The sequence below is a fragment of the Alosa alosa genome, chromosome 1 (assembly GCF_017589495.1).
Source record: "Alosa alosa isolate M-15738 ecotype Scorff River chromosome 1, AALO_Geno_1.1, whole genome shotgun sequence".
Classification (NCBI taxonomy): domain Eukaryota; kingdom Metazoa; phylum Chordata; class Actinopteri; order Clupeiformes; family Clupeidae; genus Alosa; species Alosa alosa.
Window position 1 is genome coordinate 42534205 of NC_063189.1, and position 13313 is coordinate 42547517.

At 48.6% G+C, this 13313-nt stretch overlaps 1 protein-coding gene and 1 long non-coding RNA gene across 2 annotated transcripts; one reads left to right on the forward strand and one right to left on the reverse strand.

Moving 5' to 3' along the window:
* The first annotated feature begins 4 nt into the window (after nt 1-4).
* On the forward strand, nt 5-3754 carry LOC125302076. Its single transcript, XR_007194828.1, has 3 exons — nt 5-59; nt 388-407; nt 3683-3754. It is a non-coding gene; the product is annotated as an uncharacterized LOC125302076 (long non-coding RNA).
* Nucleotides 2781-10505, reverse strand: sall2 (spalt-like transcription factor 2). The gene is made up of 4 exons (XM_048255008.1): nt 9883-10505; nt 6670-8216; nt 4187-6628; nt 2781-3999 (listed from the first exon to the last, which is right to left on the reverse strand). Exons 1-4 carry the CDS (start codon nt 9956-9958, stop codon nt 3652-3654), a joined length of 4413 nt encoding a protein of 1470 aa, XP_048110965.1. The 5' UTR covers nt 9959-10505; the 3' UTR covers nt 2781-3651.
* Nucleotides 10506-13313: the final 2808 nt, after the last annotated feature.

Below are 13313 nucleotides of genomic sequence, written 5' to 3' on the forward strand. Positions count from 1 at the left end.
TTCTTCTTTCGGTCCGACTTTTTCTCTGTTTGTCAGAACATTGCAGCAACTAAAATGTGGTAAGAAATGAAGTTATTACAGTGGCCAAATGGTTGCATCCACTTTAAGGAATAAACATAGGCATGTGCATTTGCAATATATTTATAAATAGGCTAGGCTACTGCATCCAAGGGCACTGGAGTTGATCCTGTCTATTCTAAACTTAAGATGAATAACGGTTTGACAACTCTGCTAAGCGACTATGTCGGTTCCACTTATTACTTTTCCGACTGGTCTTTAAACCAAACGCTTCTCATTCCGTATCTTCGTAATTTCTTTCCGTCTTTGTTCCTGATCCTGATCTTCTCCTTCGGTCATGTGCTTGGCTGTGTTGATGCTCCACTCAAGACCTCTCAGCTGCAGACGTGGTAGGTTGATGGTCCCTAGAGGCCGTTATTCCTTTTCCAGAGACCAAAGCCCTCCCCCTAATGTTTAGTCCATCCCTCCTCCCTTCGCTTAGCCAAACGTCCTTGATATCAACCTTGTTTTTGGCTCGCCTGCTCATGAAAAGATTAATAGGCATTCTTTCCGCACACCAAGTTAGACTTTGTTGGACTATGGACTAGACATTCAAATATAGCCTACTTCTTAATGTCACTTTTAATCCATAATGTGAAGGTTTCTTGTCATCCTTTCTCTAATGATGGAATCATTCTGGAGGCTTTCCTACAGTTTATGACTAACTTCACGGTTCCCGGCAGTATTTTTAAATAAGTAGGCCTAAACAACATGCTTGATGCAGGCAAGTAAGTGTTCCCTGTTGTGAGAGAGAGAGAGGCTTGTAAATACCAGAAATACCTTTTGGACAGTGACCCACCCTGCACAGATGAGGCAGGGAACAAGCTCCAAGAATCTGCACTCTCTCATGCTGTTGGCACTCTGATGTTTCCAACTCTGCTCTAGCAGCATGAGAGTTCCAGGCTAGAAGCTACTTCAAGGATGATTTCAGCGCTAGCCAACCTGGTCACATTCAGGGGAAAGACCAAACCTGATATCCCATTATACAAACAAAGCATGGAACAGAAACCCTATGCCTCCCACTTGTTTTCATCTTTTATTTATACAGTCTATATGGTTTTCATCTGTAGGCATTTAAGTAAAGGGGTTATTTTGGAATATATTACATTATGGTCATATTATGCATTATGGTGCAAAGAATACAGAACACAATTGTTTTGAATAACAAAGATTATTTTGAATGATTAAAAAAGTGTAGGCTAGGTTTTAAGCAATAGCACATATGTATACCTAACATAATTATGATAACCTCGTAGGCCTAAGCATTCTGTACATGCTGGATTGGGAAAATGCAGATAACACTTACATAGGCAGGGCAGTTGTACAGGGCTGCAGAGTTCAGTGACAGACAGGGGCATTGGGGATTTCCAACAGGACACTTTTTTGTATTGCATTGTTAGAATGAGCATTTTCGTTGGGGGCAGAGGGAATCACATGCTTTGAACATAACACAAAGAAACATTACTAATGTTGTAACTCTTGATACTGCACATTTACCCCTCACCACCCACCTCTTCAAGCGCTGGGCCTGTCACTAGTTGAATGAAAAGCAGATATCATTTTTGCCATCTACTTAAGGAGAGACCATGAGAAAGTTGAAAATGGGAGTATATGAATAATATAATGCGGAGTGAGGATTTCTTGATTAAATGCTGGCAACCCATGATTGGTACCTACCAATAGGTCCCACAGGTCCCACATCCACACTTGCCTATATTGCCACTCTCTGTTGTTTCCATTGAAGCAATTTCCCAAGGCTCAACAGAGACTCCCAGTGGTAAAAATAGGAAACAACCCTTTCTTCTGATGGCCCGCACACACACATCGCTCAACTACAAAAGAATAAGTTGAAAGGAAAACAAACTGACATCACAAGACATTGAGTGTCACGCCACACACACAGTTTTCACATGCGGTTTGGTGATGACCAAGAGTGCTGTGGTTTGGTGTGAGTGTGAGTAAGAATCAGGCGGAAACCATTCATAACGATGGCGGCCATCAGCTGCCCACTTCTGCTTCCTTCCAACTCGACAGTCCACCGTTTTATTTCTCTCTGTTTTTCAGTGATATGTGGTACAGTCATCTGGCGTAGACAGAAGCACAATTACCACTGTTTTGAGTAGTACAACTCGAGTTATTCAAAAGAATAGTAGCAATTTAGCAAAGTTGTGCATGATTGTGTCCCATGAAGTCCTATGTTACCATATCACACATGCCTTACTCATTTTGTGTAAATATTTTCAGCCTTGCTGAGGAACATTGTTTTGTGCCACACAATAGTCTTTTCTTTGAGAAATTGACTTTTGAAGTCTGTATAGACAGACATACCAACTCATCCTGTCACATTCTCTTACCCATACAGACAGACAGAAACACACACAGACACACACACACACAAAACACACACATACACACACATACACAAAACACACACAATCACAGCAACAGTACACCACTGCATGACTGTGCTGGTTGTCATGGCTTTGCAGATTAGTAGCCAGTGTGGGGCCATCTGGCCTTGCTCTGCCTATTTGTCATTCCTCTTCATTGCGCTTGGTGTGTCAGACACAGAAGAAGGCAGGGACGGTTAATTGTGTTAGGAAAGACCCGGGATTAGTGAAGCCTATATGTGAAGAGGCCTGAGAGGGTAGTGTGCCACACACACACACACACACACACACACACACACACACACAAACCTTCATGACAAACCACAAAGCCACTATTTGTTGATTTGTTTACTGCAGACAATGAGGTGGGGTAAAAAGTAAGACCGTACCTTCAGATAATGGTATCATTACCAAACTTTTATTTTACTCTTCAGTTTTGAGCATACACTGAAATAACAACTCACGAAAGGTACAGACTAATATGTCTGATTTACTGGTTTGAAAAGATAAAACAGTAACAAAAAATAGCTCCATTTAGAGGAACTAAAACTGAAAAAACAGACAACATACGGCACTGTGGATCCAAACAGTAAACATTACAGCCAAACAATTCACAAATGGCTACCGTTAGTTATTAATTTAACTTAATACTCTGCTGAGAAAGGTGGGCCTTCTTTAGTTTATTAGTGTAAGGAGGATAAAATGTAAGTCATATTGACACAATTTAATAACTGCACAGTAATACATGAGCCAGTCACAAATATCTGAAGCGTTGGGTCATATGTACAAAGTTTAGAGACCCCTAGTCTTTTCCCTGTTATTTCTTCACGTCTTAACAGATTTTCTAATTTTTTCTACTTTTGTTGAAGAAGATGCTTTCCTGATTTTCAGGTTTTGCTAGCTCACCATTTTTTTCTTTAAAACATGTCTTTTAAAACCGGGTCAAAATATTTTAATGCTGTCAAATCATGTAAAGAGTTTGTATGCTACATTTAGGCTATATTTTTTTCCCAAGTTGTCCTCTTTGAGGAAAGAAAAAACAGCACAACCATCACATTAAACAACCAACAAATCAAGCCAATGACTCATAGACTAGCAAAAAGACTGACAAGAAGTGAAACTATATGAAAACATAAATGTACATTTTTTTGTCTAAAGGCATAGAACTGTTTAAAAGCACCAGAACACTGGTCTGTAAATCACCTCACTCATCCGTTTCATCCTCCTTCTCCAAGGAGCCAATCCCTGAAGCCATTTCCATCATCAGCTGCGACCTGATTGGAGAATCGGCTAACTGAGGCATCTCCAACCCCCCTTGGCTCTGACTGACAAGGCCGGGAGACGTGTCATCGGCTGGGGTTCCACTGTTGGTATTGAGGAAGGCCTGGTACTGGTTCCAGAAGTTGACGGATGCCCGGGTGGCGGTAGCTGGCGGGGCAGGAAGGGGAGAGGACATGGAGGTGGCAGTGTGACGCTCGGAACTGAAGCGCGTAGATCTTGCAGGGGTGCGTGTAGGCTTGACAACTGCTCCACCATGGTGTTTCATGTGGCCCTGTGTCAATTAGACAAAAAAGTGACATATGTTTACCACATGGATGTAATGCAATGTCTTTTCAATAAAAACTGTACTGACTAAAACTTAAAAAAACCTCTATTCACATGTAGCTTCTTATCATTACATACTGTATAATATTGAGTATATACAGTATTTGTCTTTGAGTTCTGTAGTATTCTCTCACCTTCAGACCACTGCGGCTGGCGTACTCCTTCCCGCATTCAGAGCAGCAGTAAGTCTTCTTCTCTGGCCGCGCTGCAGGGTGTGGCAGAGTCGGTGCAAGGCTGATGGGCATCACCGTCTCCGCCTGTTCCTGCTCGGGACCCGCTTTTTTCCCAGGATCCATCATTTCATCCTTCACAGGAGGAGGAGGAGGAGAGGAGAAGCTCTCCATCCTCAACCCTATCAGCTGTTTGAGCGCTTGCTCTGAGGCCTCTTGAGGAGGTTCAACTCTGTCCTTGTCCACAGTGTCCAGCATTGGCACTGGCTGGTTGCCCCCATCCAGGCTGGTGGTCACCATTTGGGAGATCTTTGGTGTTGAACAGGAAGGCCCCTCCACCTTGCTTTCCTCACTGGGTTCTGGGCTGCAGGCTCTCTCAGGCTGGGCATCACCCAAGTCCACATCGAGTGAGCTAGTTTGATTCGCAGTGCCCAAGGTTGGCATCGAGTAAGGTGGAGAGCTGGCACTGGACTGAGGCGGGGGCTGTGCTGAAGAACTCTGTGCTGAAGACATGCTTGGAAGACTCTCCAGATCTGACCTGCTGCCAGCTGGAAACAAGGAGAGGAACGATGGGGGATCGCTCAGGTCATTGTCATTGTCCCCGAGTAGACTCAGAGGACTGCTGGGTTTGGTCACCACGGGGGAGCACGGGGCAGAGGTGGCGCTTCTGGCCGGGGTTGCGGCGACAGGGTTTTCCACGTGAGGGTCACCGAGGGTAGAACATTCTGGAGAAGCAGCAGCGGCAGGAGTAGGAGACGGGGAGAGAGGCTTGGGTGGCAGGAGTGGCGGTGGTGGAACGCTGGCACTCAGGACAGGCGGTTCCACGCTGCCTGACGGGGGAACGTGAGTGGCGGGGTTTAGGTTGGGGTCAGGGCTGAGGTCGGAGGGTGGGACCGGGTCAGGGCTGTAAGGCCGTCTGGGGCTGCCTGCAGTGGACAGGGACACCCCACTGATACCGCCGCCGACAGATAGAGACACAGAGCTGCTCACAGATGTGCTACACTCTGTGCTCTGGCCATGGTCTGTGCTCTTCAATTCGCCACCCGAGGAAACGGAACTGACCGCTCTGGGCCCCATGGTGCTGGCGCCGCTCTCCGACTCCTGGAACAAAGAGAAGGAATCCGGCTCCGTGGCTTCTGAGTTCAGCTCTCCCTCGCCCTCTGGTGGCAGCTGGCCACCCAGGTGCATGCGGATGTGGTGCTGGAGCACCAGGGCGTTGGTGAACTTGCGCTGGCACAGCGGGCACGAATTCTGGGCGCGAGCGTTGGGCGGGCGCGCGTGGTGTGTGGCCAGGTGTGCCCTGAGGCTGCCCTTGGTGGAGAACGAGCGTCCGCACAGCTTGCAGGGGAAGGGCCGCTCGCCCAGGTGCGTGGCCTGGTGCAGGCGGAGTGCCCGTGGGCAGCTCAGCACCCGCAAACAGATGCCACACTGGTTGGGCGCCAGGGCGGCGGCTGCGCTCATCATCCCCAGGTTGGGCATCAGTATGCCGGCCAAACCGGACGGCCTGCCAGTCGTTATGCCCAGCGCGGCCAGCATCTCCCTGGTGAAGGTGGATGCTGGTGTCAGCATGGTGGAGGAGGAAGAGGAGGAAGAAGAGGATGGAGAGGAGTTGTGGCCATGGGTGGCCCCGGAAGCGCTGGACATCATGTAACTACTGGAGGTGGCGAGGGCTGTGGCCGAGGTCATGCTCATGCTACTGCTGCTGCTACTGCTGCCGCCCAGTGCCTCCCCCGTGGAAGACAACCAGTGGGACGGACTCGGCGGCTCCTTCTCCAGCTTCTCCACCAGCCTCTGCAGCTTGGAGGTGTCGGAGGTCAGGGTAGAGGTGGACGGGCTGCCGGAGGCGGCCGACGAGGCTGCAGCCTTTGGGAAGGAGGAGAAGGGGAAGTTGAGCTGCTGCAGCTGTTGAGAGGAGGAGGAGGTGGAAGAGGAGGAGGAATGCTGGGAGGCAGCCAGGGAGGAGGCTGGGGATCGTAGGAGCCCCAGGGCAGGGTGGTGGTGAGTGGAGGCACCGGGGAACAGGAGTTTGGGAAGGTGGGCCAGCTGAGAGTAGGCCGAGTGTGGGAGCAGCGTCGGGAGCGGCGGAGTGTTCTCGTCAAACCGCTGCTGCTTGGCGCCCTTGAGGAGCCCCGCGATGGAGGAAGACGCAGAGGTGGCAGGAACAGACATCAGAGAGGAGGCCAGCGAGGAGGTGGAGGAGGTGGTGGCCAAGGAGGAGGAGGAAGACGATGAGGAGGAGGAAGGCGCCTGCGCACTGCGTTCCGAGGACATGGAGGCGGCAGCGGCGGCGGCGGCTGCTGCGGCCCGGTTGAGTTGTATGAGCGAGTGAGCCGTCGAGATTAGGGCGATGTCCACGCTAGGGGGCAGCGGGAGGGATGAGGGTGGGGTGCGCTGGGATGACCCCCCCTCCTCCTCCTCCCTCCTCCTCCTCCTCCTCCTCCTCCTGCGTTCGCACCACCAGATGCGCCGATGTCCAGACTGTCGCCGAACAGCTCGTCCTCCGCCTGTCTCTTCCGCTGGCGATGAGCGGCGGCCGCGGCAGCGGTTCCCCCGGTGCTGGAACCCAGGGGCTGGCTGTGCTCGCCGGCGCCGCCTGCGCTGAAGAGAGCCGGTGGCAGCAGAGAGAGCGAGAGCTCAGGATTCTGCTCGCGATGGCGCAGGAAGTGCACCTTGAGGTTGCCGCGTGTGGTGAAGCGGCTCAGGCACACTGGACACTGGTACGGACGCTCGCCAGTGTGTGAGCGCAGGTGGATCTGAAGCGACGAGTCACTGCTGAACTGCTTGCCGCAGAACCGGCAGGTGTGGTGCAGGCGCCCCAAGAATGACGATGCGGACCCGAGCGCCAGGGCGGCGGACGCGTTCGGTTCCGGTAGGGGCGCACCTTGGGCTGCGGCGGCCGGCAGGGCTGGATGGGAAAGAGCCGCGAGCCCGCTGAGTCCACTTGCTGACAGGGCATTGGTAGATTTCTCATGCATAGTACGCCCAGGCAGACCCAGGGACAAAGGGTAGCCAGAACCGGCGGAGTTGGAAGCACTGAAGGAGGTGGACGAGGAAGAGGATGAGGAGCGGGCACTGGAGACTGGGTACGTCTGGTTGTCTGTGCCTCCTCCGATAACTGAGCTGTCCAGCTGGGATTTGTGAGGGCGGAGAACTTGAGAGAATGGGTGCGTGGGCTTCGGCGGTTTGGACACGGCCTGGGGCGGGAGCAGCGACGAGAAGCAGGCAAGGAGAGGGGGCACGGAGGCTGGCGTCGGGGCAGGGGCGGGGGCGGGCTGGGACGACGGCCTAGAGCCGCTCTTGGAGCCCTCCAGGCACAGCTGGGGCAGTGGGGGTAGGAGGAGCGGCAGGGAGTCCCAGGCACAGGACGCGCCGCCCAGGCGCAGCACCTGCCGGCAGATCTCCTCGGTCATCTGCATCTGGTGGATCTGTCGCTGTTGGAGCACGTGCAGCTCCTCCAGGATCACGGCGATGCTGAGGTGGGCGCGCGGCGGGCCGGGGGGCACAGCGCCAGGGCTGGGGTCGGGGGTCACCGGGCTAGGGGGTCCCTCGGGCACTGGGCTGGGACTGCCGGTGGGGGGGTGCGGTGGCGGGCAGAGCGGAGCGGCCGAGGAGGAAGACGAGGAAGACGAGGTGGTGGTCGCCGACACGCCAAGCTTGGGAGACGCCATGAGGAAGCGAGGACAGTGGCTCTGTGTGGACGGGGCTGGCGTAGGGGTCTGGGCGGGGTAGGACAGGTGAGGTGGAGGAATGTCCAGTAATGGATGGCCGTGGTGGTGGGAGCCTACACGGGACGTAGGGGAGCCTTTGGGCTTGGGACGGCCGGAGTAGGCGGCTGATGCGGAGCTGTCACCGGGCAGGGAGGAGATGAGAGGCCCTTTGCTGGGAGGGTGGGAAGCCAGGGGGGGCTGGCAGCTCCAAGATGAGGAGGAGGTGGCAAATGAGGAAGAGTCTGTGGCAAGGGTTGTGTTGAATGACCTCACTGCAAACGTCTTTTCTGAGAAACCAAAGAGGAAGTTTTTTAAACACAGTGATTAGTAGAAACACAACATGATGATGAAGTACTGCTTATAGTTTGCATTATGGGCAGACTGGAATAATTACCACAAGTTGTGTGTATTCATTTCATGATTAGTAGCAAAGCATGGTTGTGTTTGCTAGTTCTGAGAGTTCAGAAAAACTCTTCGGTATTGAAGTATCCAACTGTTTTCTATGACATGATTGAATGTGCTTGAAAATGCATCTTTACAAATGTAGCACATTCTGGTTTGACAGGATATCCTAAGTGCTCCAAACTCCAAGAGATACAATTGTGAGAACTGCCATCGCTCATTACAAGGCATTCACTGTTTTAAAAATAATTAGGCACTCTGGCTTTCGGCTCTTCCTTACATACAGCCAGTCTTTATCCCTTTATCCCAGCTCCTCTGAAATCCCATCCTTGCACTCACTCAAAACACTTTATACACCACTTACAGCCAACCTTGTTGCCACAGCAACACATGCCAGAGGACAATGGCCCTTCCCACAGAATCCACTAAACCTTCTTAACCCCCTTCCCCTCCCCATCCGGCCCCAAAACACCGAGACACAGACCCTCTGTGGGCTGGGCCCCTCTTCTAACCACTCACCTTCCCTCCTAACCCTGTAAGGAGTCAGAGGTCAGCCTATCGATGAGGTGTTGGACACTGTAAGGAGACTATGATTGGTTAAAGGAACTGAACATCTCAACAGTGAGGTCTTTTTTTGAAAATGTTGACATTCACACAGCAAAAAGAGCATTCAAATACATATATATACAGTCCGTCTTTCATGGCAAAAGATCTCAGACACAAGTCATTTTCAAAGTTCATTTATAGATGAATGCTTTCAAAGAATTTCCTGTACCTGCACATGCCTAGCTACTGCCAGAACTATGGTCATGGTCCAAGACTCAGAGAGAGACAGACAGAAAGAGAGAAAGAGGGAGACTTCCTTGCGGTGGCCATGCCTGAGTGCTTGTCCACAAAGTGCAGGAGCACAATGAGATCTAGCGCTATTTCAGTTACATTTCAAGTGTCCCTCTTCCTTGCAATTGGACAGTTTTACACAGACCATCTTTCTTGCTCTCTCAGCACAGTCATTTATCAGTCAGCAGTCTAGAATCAACTAAGTTCTTTTCCTCTTTCCATGCCTTCTCTTTCACCAAATATCGCCATGTCTAAATACCCCCACCACCTGGGTGGTCTAAGCACCTGAGCCTCGAAACATGAGAAGCAACTTAGAAGAGCCAATGACGAAGGAACCTCCTAATGAGATATTTAAAAACAGGCACGGCTACTCCATTCGTCACACTCCACTGACTGGGCAAAGAAGAAAATAACTGCATTGAGCCAGGCTACTATTTGCAGTCAGGTAACCTATCTTTGAATCAGCAGTCTTAAATCTTTGCCTGACCTGTTACCTACTTAGTACTTCAGTATGTTCAAGACTATGATTGGATATATGAAATGTTCCTTGTAGCCTTTTCTAGAGTGCGGCATCAACATTGTCATGTACAGTGTAATACACCCAATTTTTATATCAAACATGAAAACTATAGCCAAAACTCTTGAAATCAAGGGAGCTGACTCCCACTGTGAGCTGCGAAACGCTGTAAGACAACATGAACATCACTTTCTCACCATGCCCGTGCATCCCTGAGCTCCATGGAGAGGAATTCATAAGCTGCTGTGGTCGTTTCTGTTTCCGGCGCGACATGCTTCAGATGGTTAATGAGAACTTGGATCACTGGTTAAAAGAGCATCGCTTCTCTTAAACGGATCTAGCTAGATCTTTTTTTTTCAGTCCCAAAAACAATTTATCTGAGGTGTTGTAGAGACACATCTTGAATCTAAGCAGTGTCTAAAAGTACGTCCGACTACCGACTACCAGTAAACAAGAGGAAACGTGTCTGAATGTGTGGCAAGTTATTTCTTCTTTTCTTCTTATTCAATCTCTCTCTCTCCCTCTCTTACACACACACACACACATACACACACACACAGTCACACACGGACATAGCACACAGTCTCCTTGTTCTCCCTCCACATTTGCATTCAAATGGCGACGGACACCACCTCCTCAGAGACATGTACCCAAAGCCTTCAACCAAAAGTCCTCTCTTCACCTCATTCAATCCGCTGCAAAATCTAGTAGAAAACTATTTTACTCTTCCCTCTCTCTTTCCCTCTCTCTCCCTTACTCTCCCTCTCTCTCTCAAACACCCACATACATACACAGAATGACCTCTTTCAGGAGTACAGCATAGACCTTAAATCCGTTTTTGTTGATAATATAACATAGTTCAATCGGACAGATTACGCCACGAAACATAAAATGACGCATGTTAAAACTGCATTAGATCACTCAGTGATCACACAGTAAAGGTTAATCTTAACCTGTGTGCGTGTGTGTGTGTGTGTGTGTGTGTGTGTGTGTGTGTGTGTGTGTGTGTGTGTGTGTGTGTGTGTGTCATAAGGCCTATATTTTGTAAAAGTGCTTCTACCGATAGCAAAGATTATCCCAAAGTGCACCACTGGAGTTGAAGTTATTGATGCAATTTATAAACCTCCTAAAGAAGAGACTGGCAAGGGAGACAAACTGAGTGTGTGTGTGTGTGTGTGTGTGTGTGTGTGTGTGTGTGTGTGGTGTGTGTTTGGATGTGTGTGTGTGTGTGTGTGTGTGTTTGGATGTGTGTGTGTGTGAGTTTGGATGTGTGTGTGTGTGTGTGTGTGTGTGTGTGTGTGTGTGTGTGTGTGTGTGTGTGTGTGTGTGTTTGGTGTGTTTGGATGTGTGTGTGTGAGAGTGTTTGGATGTGTGTGTGTGTGTGTGTGTGTGTGTGTGTGTGTGTGTGTGTGTGTGGATGTGTGTGTGTGTGAGTTTGGATGTGTGTGTGTGTGTGTGTGTGTGTGTGTGTGTGTGTTTGGATGTGTGTGTGTGTGTGTGTGTGTGTGAGAGAGAGAGAGACAGAAAGTGTGTGTGTGTGTGTGTGTGTGAGAGAGAGAGAGAGCAGATGTTTTAGTCCTGTAGCTGGACTCCTTGGTCTTTCAAAAGGCAATAAATAAAAAAAGCATCAAGACATATTCTCACCATGAGATCTTGATGAGTTTGGTCATTAGTAGATTTGAATTCTTCTACCATAAAAAAACAACATCCTTCCTTTGACTTTGATATGGTAATGATAGGGATCAAATAAATGTCTGATAACTGAATTAAGGTTTTTGGCTGATTGGTTGTTTTTCTGTAATTATAGTGTGTCATTCATTAATCTCAAACAAATGCTCCTCATGCAGACAGACTTTTTATACTGAAGAAATAAATGAAATTATAAACAAATTATAAACAAATGCCTACCACAACACACACACACACACACACACACATATGCAATTATTACTTACACCACCTAAGACAGTGGAGAAGCCAATCTGTTGGGTGAAACCAACATTAACATGAACACACTACATGTGCATTCAATTTTGCTGGGAACCTGCCCTTATAAGGTGTGTCCCATCAGTAAATTGTAACCATATAGTGGGTATATTGTTTAATATGCTTGCGTAAATGCACGTGTAACGTCTAAACGCTTGATTTAAGACTCTCGTGTCAAAATAATGTTATTGTGTTGTCTGCCCTTAGATTAACCTTTAACAAAATCAAAGAAATAACAGATGTAGCCACAGCCAGTCCGACACATACAGTCAAAAAAATATATTTCATGGTTATTTTTACGATTACTATTGCCCCTAATCCCTACAAATATTTTACGTCTGTAGCCTATTCTGACGAATCATTTTCGCCACCCAGGTCTTTTTTCTGTCCTATGGCGAACCGTACAACTAAACACATTGAATATCATAATTGCGTCAGCGTAACGCACGCGATAACTTCGGCTGCCCCGCTACTGTACAAGGGACCTGTTGAGTCGCGCGCTATGATCATAACAAGTTATGATTCATATTTTTATGACCGCTAACACGACGCTGATTTGGTAAATTAACCAAAGTTATTGTGCGTATATGAATACTTATTGTCGCGTTGTACTCACCATATAAAACTCGATGATGTTTGATAGTTCTTTCTGAAATTATAGGATAGGATATCAGACGGACAGCCTTCCTGTCGGGACATCAACATCGCCTTTTTCGGCATTGAGCCACAAAGATGCGCAGCCGTATTTGACTGCAAGGCGAAACGTTATACACTAAATTATTTACTTGTAACGTCGTTTAAACTAGGAAATAAATGTTCATATAGGCTACACGTAATTACACCGGGCCATTGTTCACCGAGTAGCTTACTCAAAGAGAGAAAAGGAGGCGGGGGCGCGGGGCTGATCGCAGCCTATATGCGGTATTGAAAAAGAATTGGATTCTCGCCTTCCTGTCATCCCCTACCCCTCCCCTCCCGTTCTTCTCTCTTTGTATTTAGTGAAAGCGGCCTGCATGTCGGCTGAAGCCTGCGTTGGGTGCTCTGCGGCAGCGATGGGTGTCTGTCCATCTGTCTCTTTGTCCAATCCGGACATTCTTCCCCGATAATGACCGTGACGGTAGTCACAGGGATACTGTGGAACAATGTCAGTGGCTTGAGCAGTCAAGAACATGCATTTGCTCATGAACTGGCTTTAAGACAGTTATCCAGTACGGTGTAATTAAATCATTCACTATTACCCTGCTGTGTCTCTCTGCACTCGTGATTCCGTCTAGTCTGCACCGATTTAGCCCTGTGCGACTTTGCGGAGTAGCCTACTGTGTTTGGGTAGTCGTTAAAAAGCGTAACAAGACGCAGCTGACAAACATTCTAGAGACCACAGTGCGACTTCACTTCTCCACACCTATATCCCACTAGATAGAAATATAGTGACATATATTAATCCGATTACTTAAAAGCATTGCTATGTTATGCTTTGTTTTGTTTTTCAAATGTAGTTTTCATTTCATGTCAGTGGTGAATTAACTTAACAGTATTACTGGTGTCACTAAAGTTATGGAATTCATAGCTGACACACATAGTGTGTGTGTGTGTGTGTGTGTGTGTGTATGTATGTGTGTGTGTGTGTGTGTGTGTGTGTGTC